The sequence below is a fragment of the Thermobia domestica genome, chromosome 1 (assembly GCF_964235325.1).
Source record: "Thermobia domestica chromosome 1, izTheDome1.hap1.1, whole genome shotgun sequence".
Lineage (NCBI taxonomy): Eukaryota > Metazoa > Arthropoda > Insecta > Zygentoma > Lepismatidae > Thermobia > Thermobia domestica.
Window position 1 is genome coordinate 87094117 of NC_137454.1, and position 22755 is coordinate 87116871.

Sequence of the window (22755 nt, forward strand, 5' to 3'; positions counted from 1 at the left end):
GATTAAAATTGTCTCAAAATTAATTATGAATAAGAACAAGAACAACAAGGATCTCATTTATTTTACAGTTATTTATGGACGGAAGTTATTGAAATAATACCAATATGTTTAATTCACAAATAAACAATGAACGTGTTTCTATATTCGACTGATTTCGAAGGAAAAAGTGAATTCAAGTAAGGGTCACTAAATGACGATGATAATAACAAGAACTACAAAATAAGCAAAGATGTTACTATTTACCATTTGATGTGTAAATAACAACATCGCTGATTGTTTTCATATTGGTGATTAATGTATGTGTAATGATTATTTTCCGTAACTTACTGCTGATTTTAATTTTTCTGAGATAAAAGGACAAACTTGAATAAAATGTAAAAACATTTGCGAAGACGAAGCTCTTCTTTAATGTCTCGCAGTCGAAGGCAACAGGCCTGATTGTTGAAATCATATCAGGAATATAACAACCCAATTATAATTCCTAGGGCACATAAAAGGTGGGTGTTCGTCAATCTTCAACTTTACTTTACCCCCAGAATGGCATGCGTAGATAAAGTATACGTAGTACATTGTGTGCCATTTAATATTATTCCCATAAATACATACATCTAAAATAAAATAAATTATTTGTTTTAATATTAGACGATCACTTTTATTCCAAAATTTGTAATAAACTTGGTTAATAATTTTTATAGCAAAATATCGTTGATGATGCGATAATAGCATATTCTATAATGGAATGTTATCGCTGCGATGACTTGCATTTTTTTTTTTTTTTTTTTTTTTAAATCAGATCTGGAACATTAGAAAAAAGAAGGATTTATGGCATATGAAACCCGAAGGTTCAATGCTGCGTTCACAAAAGCTCTCCATTGCCTTCTGTCCTTAGCCAACTGGATCCAGTTTCTACTTCTATTTCTGTGAAACCTACCTTAATATTGTCTTCTCATCTGCATCTAGGTATTCCTAATGGCAGTTCTCCGACTGGATTTCTAGTTAAAACTCAAAGTGTTCCTACTTTCTTCCATTCTGGCTACATGGTTTGCCCACCTGAGCCTCCTAGACTTGGTGACCCTAACAATGTTTGGTAAACCGTATAAATTATGTAGTTCCTCGTTATGAAGTTTCCGCCATTCACCATTCCCGTTCCTCTTGGGTCCGAATATTCGTCTCAAGATTTTATTATCAAATACTTTCAGGCTGCGTTCTTCCCTCAGAGTAAGCGACTATGTTTTGCAATTATATAGCACAACAGGCATGATTATCGTTTTGTATATATTTTAAGCTTCAAATTCCTTGACAGAATTAGCAACAACAAAAATTTTGAACTGAATAATAACACGAATTCCCTGCTTTCAGCCGACATTTAATTTCTTGGTGGATATAGTTTCAGTCTGTTAATATTGATTCTAGATATTTGAATGTACTGTCCTAGATATTTGTCGAAAGTATTATTTGATATTTTGACGCATCCATAATTTGCAGTATTATGATCCCGGCTGACTTCCATGTATTTGGTTTTCTATGCATTTACTTCTAAGCCCATGTCCCTGTAAGCGTTTAATAAGACCTCTATATTTTTTCTATTGTTCTCTTATCCTCTATCAGACTTATATAATCTGATTTACGTCATAACCTGGTGAATATCATTCAGCTCTAAGCCCTGGTTGCTATTTTCGATTTTCATTATAGCGTACTCCAGGAAGTTGAATAATAATGGCGACAACGCATATTCTTGTTTCAGGTCATTCTCGACGTGAAAGCTCGTGAACAAGAACTGATGTACCGGGATATTGTATTCCCATTTCTTTTCGAGTATTTCTCGAATGGTAAACATCTGGTCGATAGTTGATCGATTTCGCCTTAATTCGCACTAATAATCTCGAATTATTTAATCTGTGTATGGGGTCAATCTTGCTAACAGAATGTTTGAGAGGATTTTACTAGAATTATTATTCATGACCAATTTTTTAAATAAATGCCATCTGGTATAATTCAGTCTACCGATATTGCTATCCAGCTTCAAGACCGGTGGCATCGTGACATTTTGTACAAAAATCAGAAACAAATTTTATACAATTTATTCATGACTTAAACAATGCCACTTAAGAGTAGAAATCTTTGTTAAGAACAGAAAACTAAATCATCTACCTTTCCCCGAAATAATCATCTCTAGAGTCAGCATACAACAAAATAAATAGTTTAAAAAGTAAATGAGAAATGAAGTAATAAAACAGCAGCATTAATAAATTATTGCTGTTGAATATACTTCGAGGGTATGCACATGGCTGAGTTCGTTCTCCTTTGCCCTTAACATACAACACTGCTATGTGATCACATTTGGATCCATCAAATGTTGCGGGTGCAACTTAATAAGAATACAGATTAGGGACATTTCTCGACCAATCATACATAAACCTCCCCTATGTGATGTCAGCAGCCAATCAGGAAAGGCCACGATACATATAAGGCACAAATTGGAGTAATCTTACGGAACATTGTGGTCAATGGAATGAGTTACATGTTTTGCTGGTTCTAAAAGACAGTCATTAAGGTTTCCACTGATTTGGTGTGCACGAATTCAGACTTTTTCAGGTCACGATTTACAAATTTCCAGGTCTATATATAATGTAAAATGGTAACTAATTTTTCCTGGCCGGGGTCCCTTTATCTCCTACCAAAATCCGGGTTAAAGCAAAAAGAAAAATTGGTTCTGAAAAGAAAAAAAATCACAAAATTCCGTGTCTTTCAAAATCTTTCTCAGCTTTTTAAGAAAATCTTTGAAATCATTAAGTGGCATAGTTTAAATCACGAGTAAATCGAAAGAAGTTTTCGGCTTACCTCTGGAATTGCACAATGTTATCGGATTTTCCGCTCGATTACACTATCAATGGATTCGATGAAGCTCTTAAGCTTGATGAGAACCATGGATTGGAGATGTCAAAAGTAACTCGAATTCGACCCCAAATTTAATTATATTGACCCATTCATTGATATACTGTATATACATAGTTAGTTAGTTAGTTATCCTTGTTCTAAACACATATACATCGTTGTTATGCATATAATTCTTTCCTCTGTCTGTTATGAAATTATGCACAAAGATCACATCTGCTAAGAAAATTTAACATGAACACTAAATTCATCACATTTTAATCTAATATTAGTTTAAAATACGTTGTATACATAATAGCTCAACTAATGATATGAAAAGAAATTCATCAATGTCAAAAAATTTAGTTTCACGTAATTAAGACAGTCATTAATAATTTTTAAAAACAAACCTGGAAAGCAAAACAACACAGCAACTTTTGCACAATATTTAAAACTATACATGCTTTTAATTACAAAAGGTGCACTATATTTCAATTCAGTCACCCCATGCTTCATTTTCCCCCAAATAAGTGAAGCTGGATCAAGCAGTCAGTATTCTGATGTTACAAAGTTACGAATCATGAAAAAAAATACTGAAAAAGAACTAACTTTTACAAATGTGTCGTCCAGTGCAACCGATTTCTTGGCATCTTCCATTGCATCCTTGTATTGTCCTAACATCATGTAGCATGCAGATCGATTGCCATAATATGAAGCGCAATCTGGGCATAGGTCTGAAAATTAAATATCTTTCATACAATGTAGAAATATGCACAAAAACAAAGGAGTAAGAACATAGTACATTCAGCCATCACACTGCTATCCACTAAACTTCGCTTGGAGACCTGAATAATTATTCATTCACTACCTACTGCAAAGCTCCAAGGGTTTTTAATAATAAAATTATATCTGAATAATATACACGAATTTAAAAGTACATGAGGAGCGTTCAAGAAGTTCTCGTGTCGAACTACCTCCCAGTTGAGCCTTGAACTTTGAAATTGACTTTCAGTACGTTTAGTCTAATGTTTAAATAGAGCATCCTTTCCTTCTCTACACTCTCCTGTTTCATTTATAACGGAAAGTGACATCACATAGCAAAATGGAAAAAGGTGATTTACGAGTAGTTATAAAATCGTCCTGTTGAAAGAACTTCCGCCACAGCAGATTCATGATGACATTATTAGTGATAGTGTCCTTTCATACTTCACGATTAACAAATGACACCGTGAGTATTCCTCTGAAAGGTAGTACTGTGATGATGCAGACCACTCTGAACGTCAATCATTCATTACTGTGGAAAAACATCTAAAAGAACTGATTCAACGTGATTAGCGGTGCATACAACATTACAGCTTTAGTAGACACTGTTGGTACATTACATGGCAGTATCGATTCCACTTTAAGTCTCAAGACGGTTTGATTACACATCTAAGACGAACAGAAACAGTGCCGTGCAAAGACTGCAGCCATTTTGGATTTTCTCCAACAGGATTCTAATCCAGAATTGTTATAGTGGACGAAATCTCTATGTATTGTCTTCGGGTTGAGATGGACAAGAGAGACCATGATATGAAGGCATCCATCCATACTTCATGCACAAGGTTTCGAAGAGAAGGTGATGGCTCAGACTTGAAATGTTGAGATTGCACTATTTGTTCGCTGATTATCTACAACATGGTTCTACAGCGACACGCCAGTGTTTTGCCGTACTTTTAACAACCCACCATCGAATTGCGACATGTGGTTCTGATTTTTCAGAACAATGTCTTTAACATTAACTCCAATATAGCGCAAGCTGCCAATCTGCAAGCAAAGTTCCAAAGACTTTAGAATCCAATATACCACCTGACTTGGCTCAAAATTAATTATCATATGAATCCAAAACTTAAATAACGTCTCCGTGAATACAAATTTTCTAGCGATGCTGCTGACCAATGGTAATAGAAACAATAAACATTTTTCTCTACTTGCATTTAGCTGTTACAAAATGACTGGAGAAGTGAGTTGATACAAACAGATTACGAAAAAAAAAGTCACAACGAAGACAATGCTCTACCTCATCTAAGTAGGTTGGGAGACGAACTGTTTGGACGCCCCTCGTACATGCACGTATGGTTATTGTTGTCTGTATTGTAAAACACTTATTGTCTGTGTTTTAAAACAAAAGTAACTTTGTAAGACATTTAAATTAATTATTATAAAGAAAGAAAAAAAAAGTGAAAACATTTCATCTCATACATAAAGTTCTGATAACACATTGATAACATTGAATATACATTACTTTGATAAGGTTTATCAATTATAAAAGAAAACTTTTCTTTCGTATCTTCAAGTTCAACATGAGTAATTATATTCTTTCCGCACGACTACGCACAGAAAATACGCGTTCATTTTAGTAGTTTTTGCAGCGTATAATTTAAGAATATATTTTTAAAATCTATTTTCTCTTACCCTCCCTCTTCAATTTGAGAAGCTAAAGTATTGTTATGAAGATATACGTATGTTATTTTCTAATATCTGGGTTATAACTTAATTTGTATGTATGTTATTTTCTAATATCTGGGTTATAACTTATTTTGTATACCTTCATAACGACGGTGCGGAGTTACGGGAGATTTTGATGTGTGTATTTCAGATGTTTTCTAGGTTGGCCAGGTTATAAGGACATTATTTTGTTCCTACAATAACACCATTTAATAGACACAGAAGGTCACGTAAACATGCACTTGCAGTAAAATCATTTTACGAAAACAATGGGAAGCTTTAAGACGAGAATTCTGACGCCAGGTTCAATCTCGGCGTTATAAGATTCTCTCAGATCATGAAGAAAGAAGAAAGAAAAAAAAATGGATGAAGGATTTTATATGGATGGAAATATAAATATTGGACCAATACTCTTCCCAAAGTGCGGTATGACGAACACAATGAAATACCATGTCGTCGTGCAGAACGCTTGAACTACCCAAGAAAGAGGCCCTCACAACTTCGAGTGTGTCTGGTGTTCGGACAGTTTTCCTTTGTCCTGGATGCTTCTTGCTTAGTGCTGAACCTGTTGTTTCACAAGTCTCACTCCAGCTCTATTGTGAGCTGACGGAACCTCATAATGACAGAAATTTCAAGTGACATTGAAACACTCACTTTGTTTCTTCTAAGCAGCTTTTGTAAGAATGATTTTACTGCAAATGCGCATTGTTCATTTGAGTATTCATCCATATCTACTAAATTTTGTGGCATTATTGTGTGAACACATTATAGTTACAATCTTGCCAATGTAAAAAACAGTACCTGAAATAAACAATCAAAATTTGTTATTCCGCGCCTCTCTGCACCCCTCAATCTCTCCCTCCCTCCCTCCCTCTCCTCTCTCTCTCTATATATATATACATACTGACAAACATTTTCAAGCTGCGCGTGTATATACTCTTCCATACTTTTTAATTGACTAGCTTAAGAACGGTTTTACTTGGTTGTTCACAGACAAATGATAGTTTTCGTATCGAACGTAATTGCTGTGTTTTGCACTTTAAATACCTACTTTGTTCAAAACGATCTACATCTTTAGTGACATATTTCTGTCAACGATTTGTAAAACTCTGAATTCCGTCCGACACTATTGCAGTTGAACTTCCTACCTTTTAGAAAGTGGCTTAGATAGCATCTGCTGCTGTTAAATTGGGGGAAAATGAAGGGTGCGCTTCATATTTCAGGCCACGCTGTTTCTGTTTCAGTTTTTGCCACGTGTGACTAACATTTGTTCGCAAGATTAGAAGGCCCTGAAGTACTGACCGAAGACTGTTTCTTCCTTTTTACGTAACTGCAGTAACTGTTTTATCTAGAGAAAAGAATTTTAATGAACAACCCAGTTCACTCATATTAACATATCGTTATTAATGAACAACCCAGTTCACTCATATTAACGTTCAATCATATTAACAAAACACTGCGTGATAAGCTTTGGTTTTTACTTTTTAGAGGAAGGGTTTGCAACATCTACCCACTGTCCCTTTCGTTTGCCATTAATTAAAAGATCCACTTCTCGTCACATGTCATAATACCATCGAGATTACTTTGATGACGAACCTGCGTGTTATGGCAGGATGTTCATCTGATGCTCAGCCAGTTCCTAAATTGAGCCTACGCCCTGTGCCTTCATCACGATGCGTTTCTGCCGTATTAGTCCTGTTTTTGAGCTCACAATTACCCGTGAATTACTAAAGCCATATACAATGCACAAATCAATGAAAAATGTCGTACGACACTTGCAGCTACATTACTGTACCATAATGACTGTCGAGGTGGTCAATTAGTATTAGTTACTGTTCCAACGTTCGAGTAATTAGGAGTCAAGAATGGCTGAATATGAACACTTGTATTTCAGCTTTTTATATGCGAACAATATAATAATAATAATAATAATAATAATAATAATAATAATAATAATAATAATAATAATAATAATAATAATAATAATAATAATAATAATAATAAGAAGAAGAAGAAGAAGAAGAAGAAGAAGAAGATTCGAAAATGTTGATTCATTGGATTATCACCTATTGTTTTCTCAGCTGACTATATCTCACAATACCATATATCAAAATATCCATTTAGATAAAGTAGGTTTTATTAATTAGAGTGATTGATGCTAAAAACCTGAGGTTAATCTAAGTGAAGCTCATGCGATTTTTTTAAAGTTTAACCTTTGGTTGGATTAAGGGGGAGGATGATGATAAATGTAAGTGAGCACTTAAGAAAGAGCAGGTCGAATTAAATGGGATGGGGGAGGGAGAGAGAGAGAGAACGACAAAATCGCGAACGTTTTCCACCATAAACTTACACAATCTGAACAAACAAGACCCGCCTCTCATCAGAGATGAGCATTCCATTAAAATACTGTGTGGGTCTTCCCGTAAGATTTCCAAGCCCATGTTACAGCTGTAAGGCCATCCCATTCTTACTACAACAGTTTCGGGACCGCATGACAGCCATTTTCGCTATTCTTTCTTTCTGTGAATGAGTAATAGACTAACTCCACTGACTTTTCAGTGCGTGAAAATATTCTATTCTACCATTTAAAATAATTTTACACAATCTAGTTGCAGACTAGTCTAGAAAGAAACTCCAGACAAATTATAAACTATGGAATAAATTATTTGTGATAACGAAACACATATTTACCAATAGCTTCAGAGTAGAAACTTAGAGCTTTCTTATATTGTTTTGTTTTGTACAACTGATTCCCACTTTCCTTCCGCAATTCCGCCAACCTGTAACAGAAACATATTGCTAAAATTCAAAGGAAGAAAAATGAAAAAAAATCTTGTTGTTTTACATTAGTATAAAAATATTAATACAATACGAAAAACTCCTTCAACTTACAATATATAACTAACACCCATAAGTCTATAATTTTACAAAAATATATACAATAACCCACAAACGAGCAAATCTAGGTCTCTACATGTAAATAAGTAATTATATTGCGATAAATTTAAATTAAAGCAGATATGTATACGTGTTTCACTAACTATATGAGATTATTGATAAGAATCTTGATTATGCACCATACGCATTAATTTGCAATACCTTGTTTCTAGAATAAAAATCCTGTGATCATTTACCCATAAGTAACATTCTTTCCTATTCAAAGCAAACAAGTAATTACCGATCATAAAAGCAAACTACGGTTTAAATACGTCAGTAACAGAAAAAAAAATCATGTAATAAAGCTACCTCTCATTATATTGTTTTTTGTAATCTATTCATTCACGTTTATATACTTCTATTAATTCAATTTATGTATTGACTGAAAGTAATACACAATCTCTTCCCCCCCCCCCCCCCATTCCAACACACACGGCGATTTCAAGAGCTGAATCAAGTTAAAAATTTTGAATGAATATGGCGATAACGAGTTACTAATTACATTTGCAAATTACCCAACATTCAAACCTGAGGAACCAGTATCATAAACTAACATCTCGACAAGTTTTCATATGTGTGAGGCAGAGAACTGAATACGCTATATCAATGGCTAGCTATATAATTTTAAAAAGTAAAGATAATGTAATAGAATAAAATAACGAAATAATTGAAATATTTCCTTTCAATGCACTAATTTTCTTGAATTATAAAGTCTACATATTAAAATTGCATGAAACAGTAACTTTTTCCCCTCATCATATCTATATAGGTACAAATTTGTCAAGACTACGCTGCATAATTTCTTTCTTTCTTGTATATCAGACTACTGACATAAAAACAGAAACATCTCAATAAAATCACTTCATAATTATATTACAACAATAACGAAACACACAAAGACAATGCAGATACTTAAAGCGCTGCCCTACTTATACATTTGAAATAACAAATTACAAACTGTACTCAGCATATACTCCATTTTAACATTATTATTGAATAGTACTTTTATGACAAAAATTATTATTCTAATGATTCATAGAGAATACGACAGAAGTTCATGTTACGTCGTTCAACTTAATATATGTGACATAATAAAGTTTATTATTTAAAAAACCTGGTCGATGACCAATCCGTCTAAGATTCAAAAATTAATTTTAACCTGAAAATGAAATGAAATGAAATCTTTGAGTTTTACGTCCCACGGTTATGCCGGTTAGGCTAAAGGAGACGGTGATGATGAGTGATGAATGAAATGGTGGGATGAAGAAAGTGGGAGGAAACGGGAGAACCCCGAGAAAACCCACGCACACGGTGTTTGTCCACCACAAAGTTCACTTGGCGGGGACTGGGATCGAACCCGGGACCCCAAGCACCAGAGGTGAACGCTCTACCACCGAGCCACCGCGGCCCCTAATTTTAACCTGAATCTTTACTGAGTAGGTAAGAATGTTACTTTCATTTTCAATACCATTTACGAATAATTGTAAACTAACTATCGTCATATGACATACGAGGCCTGTCTAAAAAGTATCCGACCTTACTTTTTTCCACGCAAAGTAGTGATTCTCAGGCGGCGCCACCGTGCACGGTGGAAGGAGGAACCTTAATGCGCATGCTTGAATTTTTTCACCGCGTTCGCGTGTGCCAGTCGTGAGCTGGTGGTCGCGAAGTGAGGTGCTGTTGGTAGTGTTCGTCGGATTTATTGTTTCTCGCAAGATGACTGAACGAATTGAGCAAAGATACTGCATCAAATTCTGTCAAAGGCTGGGTGATTCTCAAAGCCAAACAATTCGTAAGATTCAGCAGGTGTTTGGAGAAGATGCGATGGATGTAACACAAATTAAACAATGGTTCAACCGATTCAAAGATGGCCGCACATCAGTCGAGAGTGAGCAGCGTAGCGGCAGGCCCCAAACTGCTCGGAATGCAGCTGTTGTTGAGCGGGTGCAAAATTTGGTGATGGCAGATCGCCGTTTGACAGTGCGGGAGATTGCAGAAGATGTTGGAGTGAGTAAAGATTCTGCACATGCAATTTTGCGTGACGATTTGAACATGAAACGAGTGGCTGCTAAATTTGTACCCAAGTTGTTGTCTCAGGAACAAAAAGACACCCGTTTTGACGTTGCACAGGACCTTCTGGACACCATCAACACTGATCCTGGGTATCTGAATTCCGTGATAACTGGAGATGAGTCATGGGTGTACGGATACGACCCAGAAACAAAACAACAATCGTCTCAATGGAAGCATCCCGATTCTCCAAGGCCGAAGAAAGCGCAGCAGGTGCGAAGCAAAATCAAGGTGTTGCTGACTGTTTTCTTCGATGCCCGTGGAATTGTGCATCACGAGTACGCACCGGAAGGACAAACAGTGACAAAGGAGTACTATCAAGATGTTCTCAGGCGACTCCGTGACGCAGTCCGGCGCAAAAGACCAGACATGTGGACAGCGAAGAACTGGCACGTCCATCATGACAACGCCCCAGCACATTCATCCCAATTGATCCACACGTTCTTAGCCAAACATGGAATTACAACCGTTCGCCAACCTCCCTACTCTCCAGACCTGGCTCCTTGTGACTTCTGGTTGTTTCCAAAATTGAAGACGCCTCTGAAGGGATCCCGTTTTGAGAGTAGAGAAGACATAATGCGGAACACGACGACGGAGCTGAACAACATTCCAAAAGAAGACTTCCAGCGGTGTTTCCAGCAGTGGAAGGATCGGTGGGCTAAGTGTGTGGAAGCACAAGGGGCCTACTTTGAAGGGGATTAGGGTCCCAAATCTGTCAGGTATTTGCAACTATTTTTCTGGCCAAAGGTCGGATACTTTTTAGACAGTCCTCGTATAAATATATCTCAACCAAGCCTAAACAGAGCGAGAAATGCTAATCGTATTATCTTTGGTATTACTTAATACTGTTAAAACACTAGCACATTAATTCCACTTCAGCTTGTAATACTGCTTTGAATATAGCTCACGAATCCGCAAAACTACCTTCTGCTAGTTCTACTTCACGTTACTACTCACGTTTTATCAAGAGGAATTGATCTTCTCACGCTAAGAAGTGATTTGTTTGCCATATCTGATAGATTTGATTTACTTGCCGTGTCTGATAAATTTGATTTACTTGCCATATTGTTTTACTACAAAAACTCACGACAAATTTATTCTATTTATAGTATTGACCTGGAGTTTAATTACAAAGCTGAGATTCCACCTCCATCAGTACAACTGGAAACAAAATTGACCGGTGAATGCACTTATTTTTAATAACCAAAACTGATCAAAGTTACTATTTTTTTTTATCTCTTCACTAAATTAAATATTAAATATTCGTGTTTTTCTATTCAGTATATTCCCCGATATATTCTGCAAGAGACTATGCAAAGTACATACGAGTTACGGTTGAACATGAACTATTTGTTATATTTCGGCACAATACTAGTACCTTCGTCAAATTATTCTTAACCTTTCCTTCTTCCTCAAACATGAAATGGCAAAATTGGTAGAACACTACAAACCAGCGTATCAACGAGTACTGGGATTGAATTCACGAGATTGTACTCTGAAGCTGAGCATCGTAAATCATTGTGGGTCCATATTTAAATAAAATCTGTACTTTTATATCGTTCTTGTGCACCTTACTCAGGTACTTACGCGTTTAAAGGCGCATATAACTGATTGTGAAGTTAGTACTTTCTCTCAAACAAATCTTAAATTCAGCTGGTAATCGGCTTCCTCAATGCGAAAAAATATTGGTTACAAACAACTCGCTTATTCTCCTCAGACCTGAAGGCGAATTTTGGTAGCTGGAGCTACTGTTGACTATGAATCCATTGCTCAACACTGATGCTAGGAAACCTCCCCAGGTCCGAATTGCATCTCACCTGGATGTTACTTACCTCTAGCAACCATCTAATAACTGTTGGCAATACTTTGTCTTTCAAAAGATAATAACAATCTACAACTGACAATTTACCTCGACTTAGTGTTCTGCATTCTCGATAACGTGCTACCACCTACAAATATTTTGTTGAAATTTTTCGAGTTGTCACGATTCATTCAAGGTTAGATGAGATGAAAGTCAGACCTGGGGTTTCTTAGCATTAGTGTTGAGCAATGACTTCATAGGCAACGGTAGCTCCAGGTACCAAAATTCGCCTTCAGGTCTGAGGAAGTTATACTCTTATAAAAATAATAATACAAATGTATATAATAATTCATCTTCAGGATATTAAAAGAAAACTGAGTTAATTACACATCCTAGATCAGCGAATATTACATATTCAAATCCATAACAGATTTCAGTAATTTACTGTACTTCTGTTCAGGTCAATAGCGAGTCTAAGAAAAAGTAATTTTTGGAGTGTTTGATCTCACATCCTTTAAGTACAGACAGACATTACATTACAGTCCCTCAGACATTACATCAATTTATTAACATCAAAAGGATTATTTCTATCAAAATTTGCAGACAATTCACTAATATTCCAGTGTTCCTTTCTTAATTTTATCTATATGAGGAAAAGTCAAAGTAAGAATAACTCATTCATACTTTTCCTACCATTGTAAGTAGAAAGTTGCTACTTGGCCGAGACAAAGTTGAGACCCTGACTGCTTTGTGGCAGCAGAATTGTTTCAATATTTCACACGTCCTGGATAAGGACGCATATAAATTCATAAAATAAACGGACAAATAACCCAGATTTCTCAGTGGTCTTTCATACTTTTCTTTTCGCCAGAATGATATCTGCCTTATTTATTATCACGCGGAAAAAGCTGTACTGTTTGAAATAAACTTCTCAATACCTGGCTCAGGCTAAGTTTTTATTACGTTCATTTACTAAAGTACGGGGAGACACCGCAGTCTAGTGGTTACAGTGTTGGATTCATATCCGCGTGTTCCCGGGTTCGACTCCCGACAAGGTGGTTTAAACCAGCTGTTTTTTTTTTCAAAAAAACCAACTGGTTTAAACCAAAAAACAAAAAAATGTTCGTCAAAGTGTAAGTGTTTGTAAAATCTTGATGAACACACAATTGTGGGTTATCACGTTTCACTCCCGTATATTATTCGTATTATATTCAGACCTAAATTCCCCATTCATTACTCAAAAAGATTATACTACAAAAGCAACTTTTTTTTATAAGTTTATAAATGTTTATTTTGTGATTTTTTGTAGTTGTTATTATTGTTATGTAATTGCAATCGAAGAAAATTTCTAAATATTGTTCGAAGAAAAATTCTAAATATTGTTTCGTTTCAATGTTTACTATTGATAAAATACATCGAAAGTGTCGTACTTTTTGTGTGTGTGGGGGGGGGGGCATACAGACTCCACGAGAGGCATTTAGTGAAATAGGTTTCTTTGGTATCTATTTATGTATAAATGAGTCTGAGCCAAAGTGGACTCAAACAATTCGTATCTTTATTCACTTTTCTTATTGATATGCAGATTAAGTCGGTGTATTTCTTTAATTTGGACCAATAAAAGTCGTTGTTAACTAACTTGAACTAAATTAGTTCTTCTGTACTCCGTAGTACTTTGAAATTGTTCATATGTAATTCTGTGTAATGGTTTCACTTGTGCAACTGTTTATTTTTTTGTCCTTCTGAAATTACTCTTGACAGTTATATTAAGAAGCATGTAAAGATCAGTACAACGTATTTTTATCAGGATTCCTTCGTGAGTGAGTCGGCAGACGTATCGCATTTGTGGCCAATTAGTCCTGGTTCCGAGTTCAAATGGAGGACAGTTTCTCTCGGATGTAACTCGAGAAGCGGTTTTTATTCCGCTTTAAGCTTATCTGACCCCTTCCAGCATAACCCGGTTGTTGCATAATAACATCAAGGAGAAACAAACTTATTTCTGTCCATATATGATATGAATATATAGAGCAAATTATTTAAACCATAAAAACCTGGTTTAAACCACAAAAAACCGTTTTTTTTTTGTTTTTTTAATAAAAACCATGGTTTTTGCCAACCCTGGTCGTGAGGCAAACTGGGGAGCCATATCAATAAAAGACGTGACGGCCAATCGGTCTAGAAAGCTCCCGATACCCCGGTTAGCGATAAAGCGATGCACAGTGGTCGGAAACTGGGAAAAAGCGTACAAAAATAATTTATTCCGAAACAATGGAAGTTGAAGGACATCTGTCTACAGTTCAATACGTAATTGTCTTTTCTAAGTCGATTGCAACTACTGCGAAAGTGATTCGATGAACTCCTACTGCAATACGCGCAGTTATATACATTGGGTGGTCCAAAAGTGAGGAAACCCTAGCATAAATGTCAAATACTGCAAAATACAGTGAAAGGAATAATGCAGGGCAGTAATAAAGATGAGGAGAAATTGCGGAGGACACAGAACAATGAAAGCCACCATCTTGAAATCCACAATATGAATCATACATATAGTTTGTAAATTGAAAACATAGCATGTTGACACCTTCTGTGAAATGGACATCGCTAGGCAGTACGAAGTTATGACAGGTGGTAATGTGTATCCAAGAAGCGGTTACGGATTCAATGTGCTCTCCATCTAATTGCATGTGCAGCTAATAAAAGACGGTGTAAAACAAATGTGTGTTTGGCCTTAGAATACAAAATTAACCTACCCAACCAATTTGTAAATGGAGAAAATAATCCAACGCATGTTATCATGATACATGCGATACGCACTACTTACATAGTGAATAAAAAACAACTAAGTAGTCATATGATCAACATTAACGTAACCTAACAAGTAAAGGTATGTAGCTATAAATCCCAATAAAAGCAAAAATTTAAGTACATAAGGTGGTCCTTCTTACCTTGGTGTTATCAAATCCTTTGTCGTGATTAGTCTAAATTCATTGAATAGTCATCTACGCCATGATCATCAATAGTTGCACATGATAGAGACAATATTTGCTTCTCTTCTTCGACCAGTTCAAGTTGAGAAGCATCCATTGAGAAGCAGCAGTAAATGAGCCTTTCGCCGTTTGGAACGTTCAGAAAGGAACATAAACTCTTTTCTGGCCGACCACATCTTGAACTTGTTTCATCATCTACAAAAGGAGGGATGTTTTCTTGTGGAGGTGACCATTCAAAATGCGAGTAATTTAGCCAACTCTCATTGTTCTTCAAAAACTCGATTTTACACGATGACATTTAGTCCACTTCATATTGAATTGTGGCAGTACCGTTGTTCTTAAATCCTCACCCAAAGATGATTCCCACTTTTCGGACAATTTAAACTTTGTTAAAACGTAGTTAACCAACACACTTAAACTTTGGATGCAATTAACACTGCAAGTTCGTGGTTTTGCACTTGCACTAACACCATCTTCGAAGAAACACTAATACTTACTAAAACGTAATTTAGTTTAGGATAACATTGTTTCGGTAAGATTAAAAGATCCAGTCTAGAATCTCCATATATACTATTGCACTGACTTGTAATATACGGCAGTTCAATAAAACTGATAGTTTATCATTGCACTATATATGAGGCTTCCACTAAACTTTGAATCAGAGACGCAGGGTAATCCAAATTACGTACAAAATAATATGCCTTTTTCTCTTTGTAAGGCTTTGTCACTTAAATTGCAATTCCTGAACGACCATTTGAACTTCTTCCCGGATAACCTTGGTTACATTAGTGATTAACACGGTGACGCTTTCACCAGGATATTTCTCAAATGGAAAAGCGTTATCAAGGAAGTGGAGTGTGACAATGTTGTCTGACTATTGCTGGACCTTACGACGCAACTTTCCTGAGGCAAAGTTTTGCAGGAAATCGGGTAGAAAATCTTTTAGGCATGTTTCTTGATTTTTTTTTACTAACTTATATTCCGCTAATTTCTTTGACTCCTTTGTGTACTAATACCGATTTAAAAAAAAAAAAACTATGTAAGAATCTATTGTTGCGAAATGAAATCTTTCAGTTTTCTGTCCCAGGGTTATGCCGGTTAGGCTAGCGGAGACGGTGATTATGAGAAATGAATGAAATGGGGGAACGAAGAAAGTAGGAGGAAACGGGAGAACCCCAAGAAAACACACGAGCACGGTGTTTGTCCACCACAAAGTCCACACGGCGCGAGCTGGAATCGAACCAGGGACTCCAAGCACCGGAGGTGAACGTTCTACCACTGAGCCCCCGTTCTATTGTTGCAAGATCATGTATTTATGGACATACATATAATACATTAGCTGCCATCGCACGGTTTGAAAAAAAAAAACGTTTTTTTCTGAAAAACCCAACTCACCTGGGGTCATATAGGTTTTTTCGAAATATTTCAATGTCTTTGGGGTAAAAGTGTTAAAATGTGATTTTCATTTGAAGATTGTCATTGCCACAACTTGCAACAATTTTCTATTCACTCTTGTTCTGAAAAAAAAAAAAAAAATGGCCGCCAATTTGAAATTTTCCATTGGATCGCCAAGTATATCTACACAGAAAATTCAGAATGTCTCGTGCTTCTACCCTCAAAGTTTCAACGTAAAGATCCGAAAATTGCACCCCGTAGCATGGATACCCGCTATATATATATATATATATATATATATATATATATATATATATATATTATATATTATATATATATACAAAGTCATTTTGAAATTTTACGTTGGTATCGCGCCAACAATCTCTACAGAAAATTTAGTATTTCGTGCTTCTACCCTGAAAATTTAAACTTCAAAGACCAAAAGTTGTACTCTGCAGTGTGTATGGTACAGCAAGATAGTACGAAATGTAGTCATCCCAGGAGCCTCAGTCACGTTCGCCAAATATGAATACCAAATATATTTAACACAAAAATATATTCATGTTTTATAAAATACGTGTTTCAAAATGTCTTACATGAAATTAAATATCTTTCAGCGTAAAATAAATAATTTTATTATTGAAATATTCACTCACGATGCTTGATGCGTTCAATTGCGGGAACCCGAGCACTTCTTTCACGGCGGTTTCCTTTCCGAAAATGCAACTCTTTACTGTACATCGAAACTTCCACTAGTACGAAAGTTTGAATTTAGCATCTGAAATTGTGTGTTACGTAGTCTTCGAAACACTGAACATTAAGCTTCTTAAATTGGACTAGAATTTTTACGCTATTGACGGTGCTGATTCCGCAGAATGCTTTATGAAGAGTAACAACAAATAACTGAACTTTCTCAAGGGCGATGATTTCTCTGTAAATTTGGGGGCATTCAAATGCAGAAAGTGTATATATATATATATATATATATATATATATATATATATATATGAGGATTTTAAGACAAATTGCATTCAAATTATGCCAAATATTGTATATTCATAAATACAATAGGGGCCAACATCAACTTTGAGGGGAGATCTGGCCCCCCGGTCCCCCAGGATCGGCACCCTTCCGTCTGCTGTACGTTAAGTCCAAAAACTACAGGAATTATGCATGTAACCTACTTTTTTAAGTATGCCACCTACAATTTTTTTTCTCAATGTAGTCGGCGAGTACACTATTCATGGAAAGTATTTTTTAAAATATGAAATTGAATATTTTACTTCAAATAGGCTATAAGCATAAACCATACATTAATTTGTTCTATAATTACCTCAAGCTCAGTTTTTCCTTTTATTTATTTTTATTTATTTAGTGCATTCAGAACTTTATAAAGGTCGTATGTTCAATCTTCTATACCTTAACGTGAAAGCATTCAATTCGCTCAAAGAATGTCCAAAACCTGATAAAAATCACTTTAGTTGTACTAATAATATACTAACAAAAAACTTAAAAACCCAGGTTTTTTTTTTTTTTTTTTTCGGGTTGGGCCTACTTGGGCAAACCCTGTGCCATAGGCATGCACAAAAACCACTTTCGCGTGAAAACTGAGACCGAGAGAGAAATCTGACATTTGATCTGGATTCAGTGTCAAATTATCTTTTAGAAACAGTTTGTTTTGTTCTTGTGACAGAAACTTATTATTAATTTATATCAGTGTCATCCATTCCCTTATGCCTAAACGACAGAAACGTCGGACATAAAACTAGAAATTTATTCGTGAAGATTAAGTACACCACATTTTACAAAATTTACAGATAAAATTGAACACAGTGCACAGAAAGACATGTTTATAAAGAATAAAATTCCTGCAGGCCACTGATTCAAAGTGTAAGTTACACAGGTATATTCTACGTTTACGTAAGTAATATCATTAGAAATGCTATACGACACTTAAAATAAGTAAGACTGTACGAAGGAGGACTGTATTAAATAGGGTGAAATGACGTAATTTGGAGGTTTGTTTCGTTCTTCCTCTTTTTATTAAAAAAATCTATAGAAGTTATGTAACGTTAAATTCACTTTGAAAATAAGAACTGAAAAATAATTCATCAGTTCAAAAAATTGTGATGCTTATAATTTGGCAGTTCGTAATAAATAAATAAATAATCTGTGTCTATCTACACTATTGAGGAGTAAGTTGAGAATGATATTTAAAGAAAAAATTAAACTAGCAAATTATGCCCACTGATATAACAAAAACAGGAGAAATCATAAAACTAACACCCGAGAGCATTGTGACCAAAAAAAAAAAAAAAAAAAAAAAAAATGCATACGCACTAGACCTATTATGACCTATTTTGGAACAAAACTGTAAAACAAAAGTTTTTCTCTTCCACTGAACTCGGCTGTTCTAAAAGTGGCATCTACAGACCACAGAGCATTATTCTACAAGTCAAAATAAAGCAATATATATATCTATGTATACCTTTCGAGTCCTCGTCTAGAGAGACAAATTGCACTATGTGGAAACGTCAGAAATAAAGAACCATAGATTAAATATATCAATCTATCAAATACTTATATCGATTCTTTCCAGATGGCAGCTAAAGTCGATATTGATTGACACTAGCATCACTTCTTATTGTAGCAATCGATTCGACTGCCTGTTGTATTCACAGAGTAATGCTAATGGCTCCAAGTTAGTCTGTGACATTGCCACAGTTAGAAACTGATTCCCCATAGTAGCTGATGGAGTCCCCGGAGGGCATACCTCATTTATCATTTTCCCTTTATTTTGGCCTGTAGAATAGTGCTCTGTGGTCCGTGGGTGTCATTTTTAGAACACCCTATATATATTGTAGACCTAATTTTAAAAGTGTTGAAGCATAAAATACACTACAAAGCGAACAACAATGATAGACGTATCTGCACTTGTTCAGACAGTGTAATCTATCGCATTATAAATAAGAAACAGTCCAACCTGAAGTAAAATTAAGAGGGAACGCAACAAATTCACCAAGTGGCCTACTTATGCCATAAGAAACGTTGCCTCCCAATTGCCAATAATCCTAACACTCAATTACCCAACACGAAGTAATTGGGAGGAAATTTATTATATCATAACTCTAAGCATGTTAGTTATAGAAACTTCACACTCTACGCACATCAACCTAAGAACATAACATTAATAATATATGGAATAAGGAATTCTGAACAATAGGGTTCGTCGGATAGAAGTGCTGAATGGTACGTACGATGGAAGTTTCTAGGCACTTACGACTTTCAACAATGACACACACGTGTCAATATTTTTTCGACAGTTAAAATCAGTGTTTTAGGTGAACTTTAGAGTATTTTCACTACCTTGGCTTACGAGCATACCTACCATCGCTGACGAGTCTGCTTCCTACGGACGACCAACGTATGAGTCTACCAGCTTCGCCCTGCCATGACTCGGTTATATAGCATTCATAACTTTGCCACATTATCACCGATTGGTTTGTTTCTTGCACTGTAGTTTTTATGCTTATATCCGGACGCTGTACTTATACGCTAATCACGAAAGTATTCTACCCATCGACATTCATCTATGCTATGCGGAATATTTTCATGTCGTCCAGCGCAAATATATTTGAGCACAATAAAAAGCAAATGAGTAAAAGAATTTTTCAGTAAATATTTATAGTGGCAAACAAACTCACAATGAAAGTTTATTCATTAACATCTACCTTAATAGACCCAGATCTTCAAGGGCAAGGTTCTAGACCTCAGGTCCCCCTTCCCATTTAGCTGTAATAAAGACCGAAAACTACGTGCCCTGCAGGGCTCTAACCCGCCTTCACTCGCTGGGAAATACTATTTGAATTAAATACTAAACTTTGCTACAGAAAGGAACCAACCTAGGTACTAACCTATATGGGGGACCTGTGTTCTAGAACCTTCCCAGTGCGGTAATAGTATACATGAGAACCCCCTGATCTGCGTTTCTTCTGTGATCTATTACTACTTCTACATGAAATATCATAAATTTTCTACGTAGTGCAATACTAAGAAGTATCCATGTGCACAAGACATGCGATATGCCTTAAATCCCCCCCCCCCCCCACACACACACACATACATAGTCATAGATAAAGTACAAGGGCACTACACATGCAGATATAAAGTACTGGTACGTTCTTTAATATTTTCGTATCAGTCGATAAGTAAATAAAAGTAGCTTTGTTACCCCCTTTGTAAGTTCGTACATACTCAATGAATAATCCCTAAAAGTATGAGAGTCCTGCTCCTTCGGGAACTGATGCAGCTTCATGTATACTCTATCCTTTTAAGTGTAAAATTCACACCTTGTACACTAACGGAGAATACACCTCAACCTAGAGTGGGTTGGGAGTCTTGCTTCTTTGTTCTACCTACTACATTCTGTATTACGTATACGCCTTCTAAGTTACCAATAGAATGAATATCCTAGAAAAGGGATGTTGGTTTCGCCACCTTCTATAAAATGTAATTGGGCTAACCCCAATTCAAAATATGGTGCAGATTGACGAATAGTTTGCGAAAGACCTTGAACAGACATTGGTCTCTAAAAATAAAATTGAGGGCGCAAAGTTATACTTAGAGCTGTATAAGATATCTAGACTTTCTGTGTTAAGTATCATAACTTTACAAATACGGACCCAAGTTGATAAATCACCTACTTTTTTTCGATACAGGGCTACATCGACGTATGCATTTCCAAACATGAAAATTTTGTTTACTAAATACTTATGAACAATCTTGGGTTAAAGGTAATATATATCTGGTTTTAATGTAATGCAATAAATTAATTACACTTTCCTTTCTGGAAGCAAAGGTAATGCAAATTAATTTCAAACACGGAAGTCGAAATACAGCTCTCTCATCCCTTCCTATTCAGAAAGGAACAAAACTACTAGCGAGTAAATATTAGTTTTAGTTTACAATTATAACTATTCCTACATTACTTACTCCTCATTAGTCATTGGAACTTCCTCTTCAAGAACAACAACATCCTCATCTACATCCATTACTTCTGCTTCGGCCATTGTACTTATGGAGGATGATAACCTCTATCCACTGCGAATCGAGTATGTCTCTTCTGCCTATAGTACTTCTCACCATAGAATTATCGAGACACACTGGTAAGTGTTGCTATAAGAGAAACTTTAAAAAGAGCAAGATTGGATAACACATCGCGAAGCTACCTTCAGTATTAATAAAGGGCATTTTCGGGCAAATGTCAATGTTAGGGAAAAAATGAAATTGATGGCATGCACATGTGCAATACATCATTTGAAAGCTGATTTCATATAGAATCCAGATCAAAACAGATTAATTAAATACAATTCGTGGTGCAGTTTTACTGTGCGGATCCATATATAAGTAGTAATATGAGTCAGTGCATTTTTTAAGAAATCGCTACTGGGTATCCAGGCACAAAAGGGCCCTTTACACACACATAGCAAAATTCAAACGCACAGAGTTTTTAAAGCGCAGTTTTGTGTAATGTACACTTTTGAAATAATGACATACAAAATGACGTATTTGTCAGACTTTTGCTAGCCGTTTCATTTCGGATTTAACACATCGCCATTAATACAGGAGCAGACATGTTTTTACATTTTGGCTCAGATCCGTCCTCAGGTCGGTATTTAAAGATAAAACCATACTGTGCTATCATGATTGGATATTTTCCTTCATTTATTTATTTTTATATCCATATATTTAAGTTGGACATAGACAGGACAATGACAAAGAAACGCGACTAGAGAGATGGAGAGGACAAAAAACACACAATACAAGACAAACAACTCAACAAAGAAATAACAATATGTGAGCCTGACTAAACATTTCCCTAACGAAATCATTTTAGGTGTATACGTATGTATTCAATACTAAATATTACTACCAATATTTTATTTTTTAAGAAACAATGTAATCAAAATTTATCTTTATGGTTTAAATCTCTCCTGTTTTAAAGCGTGTTATTCTATTTACAACTGATTAATTTCTAGTATTATTTTCACACTTCAATTGCATTGTTTGGTTTCTTACATGTTTAGAATATAATTGAGTAGGTTTCTCCCATAGGCTTCACAGAGCCGTTAATATCACTAGCAGTCTTAATACCTGTATTACAATTACTGTCACGGAATTTAAACATGATCTACTATCCCCGAATAA

The 22755-nt window shown here is 35.6% G+C and overlaps 1 protein-coding gene across 3 annotated transcripts in view; it reads right to left on the bottom strand.

Moving 5' to 3' along the window:
• Tpr2 (Tetratricopeptide repeat protein 2) overlaps nt 1-21702 on the bottom strand; it is a 63895-nt gene extending 42193 nt beyond the window's left edge. The window contains exons 1-4 of one of the 3 annotated variants that reach the window (XM_081760590.1): nt 21541-21673; nt 11326-11529; nt 8053-8141; nt 3484-3608 (exon numbers count right to left, since the gene is read on the bottom strand). In XM_081760590.1, the coding sequence (XP_081616716.1) occupies nt 3484-3608; nt 8053-8141; nt 11326-11432 (321 nt within the window). In that variant the 5' untranslated portion in view covers nt 11433-11529; nt 21541-21673. Of the gene's footprint in view, nt 1-3483; nt 3609-8052; nt 8142-11325; nt 11530-21540 lie in introns of all 3 variants that reach the window. The other 2 variants (XM_081760591.1, XM_081760594.1) reach the window with 2 other exon arrangements.
• Nucleotides 21703-22755: the final 1053 nt, after the last annotated feature.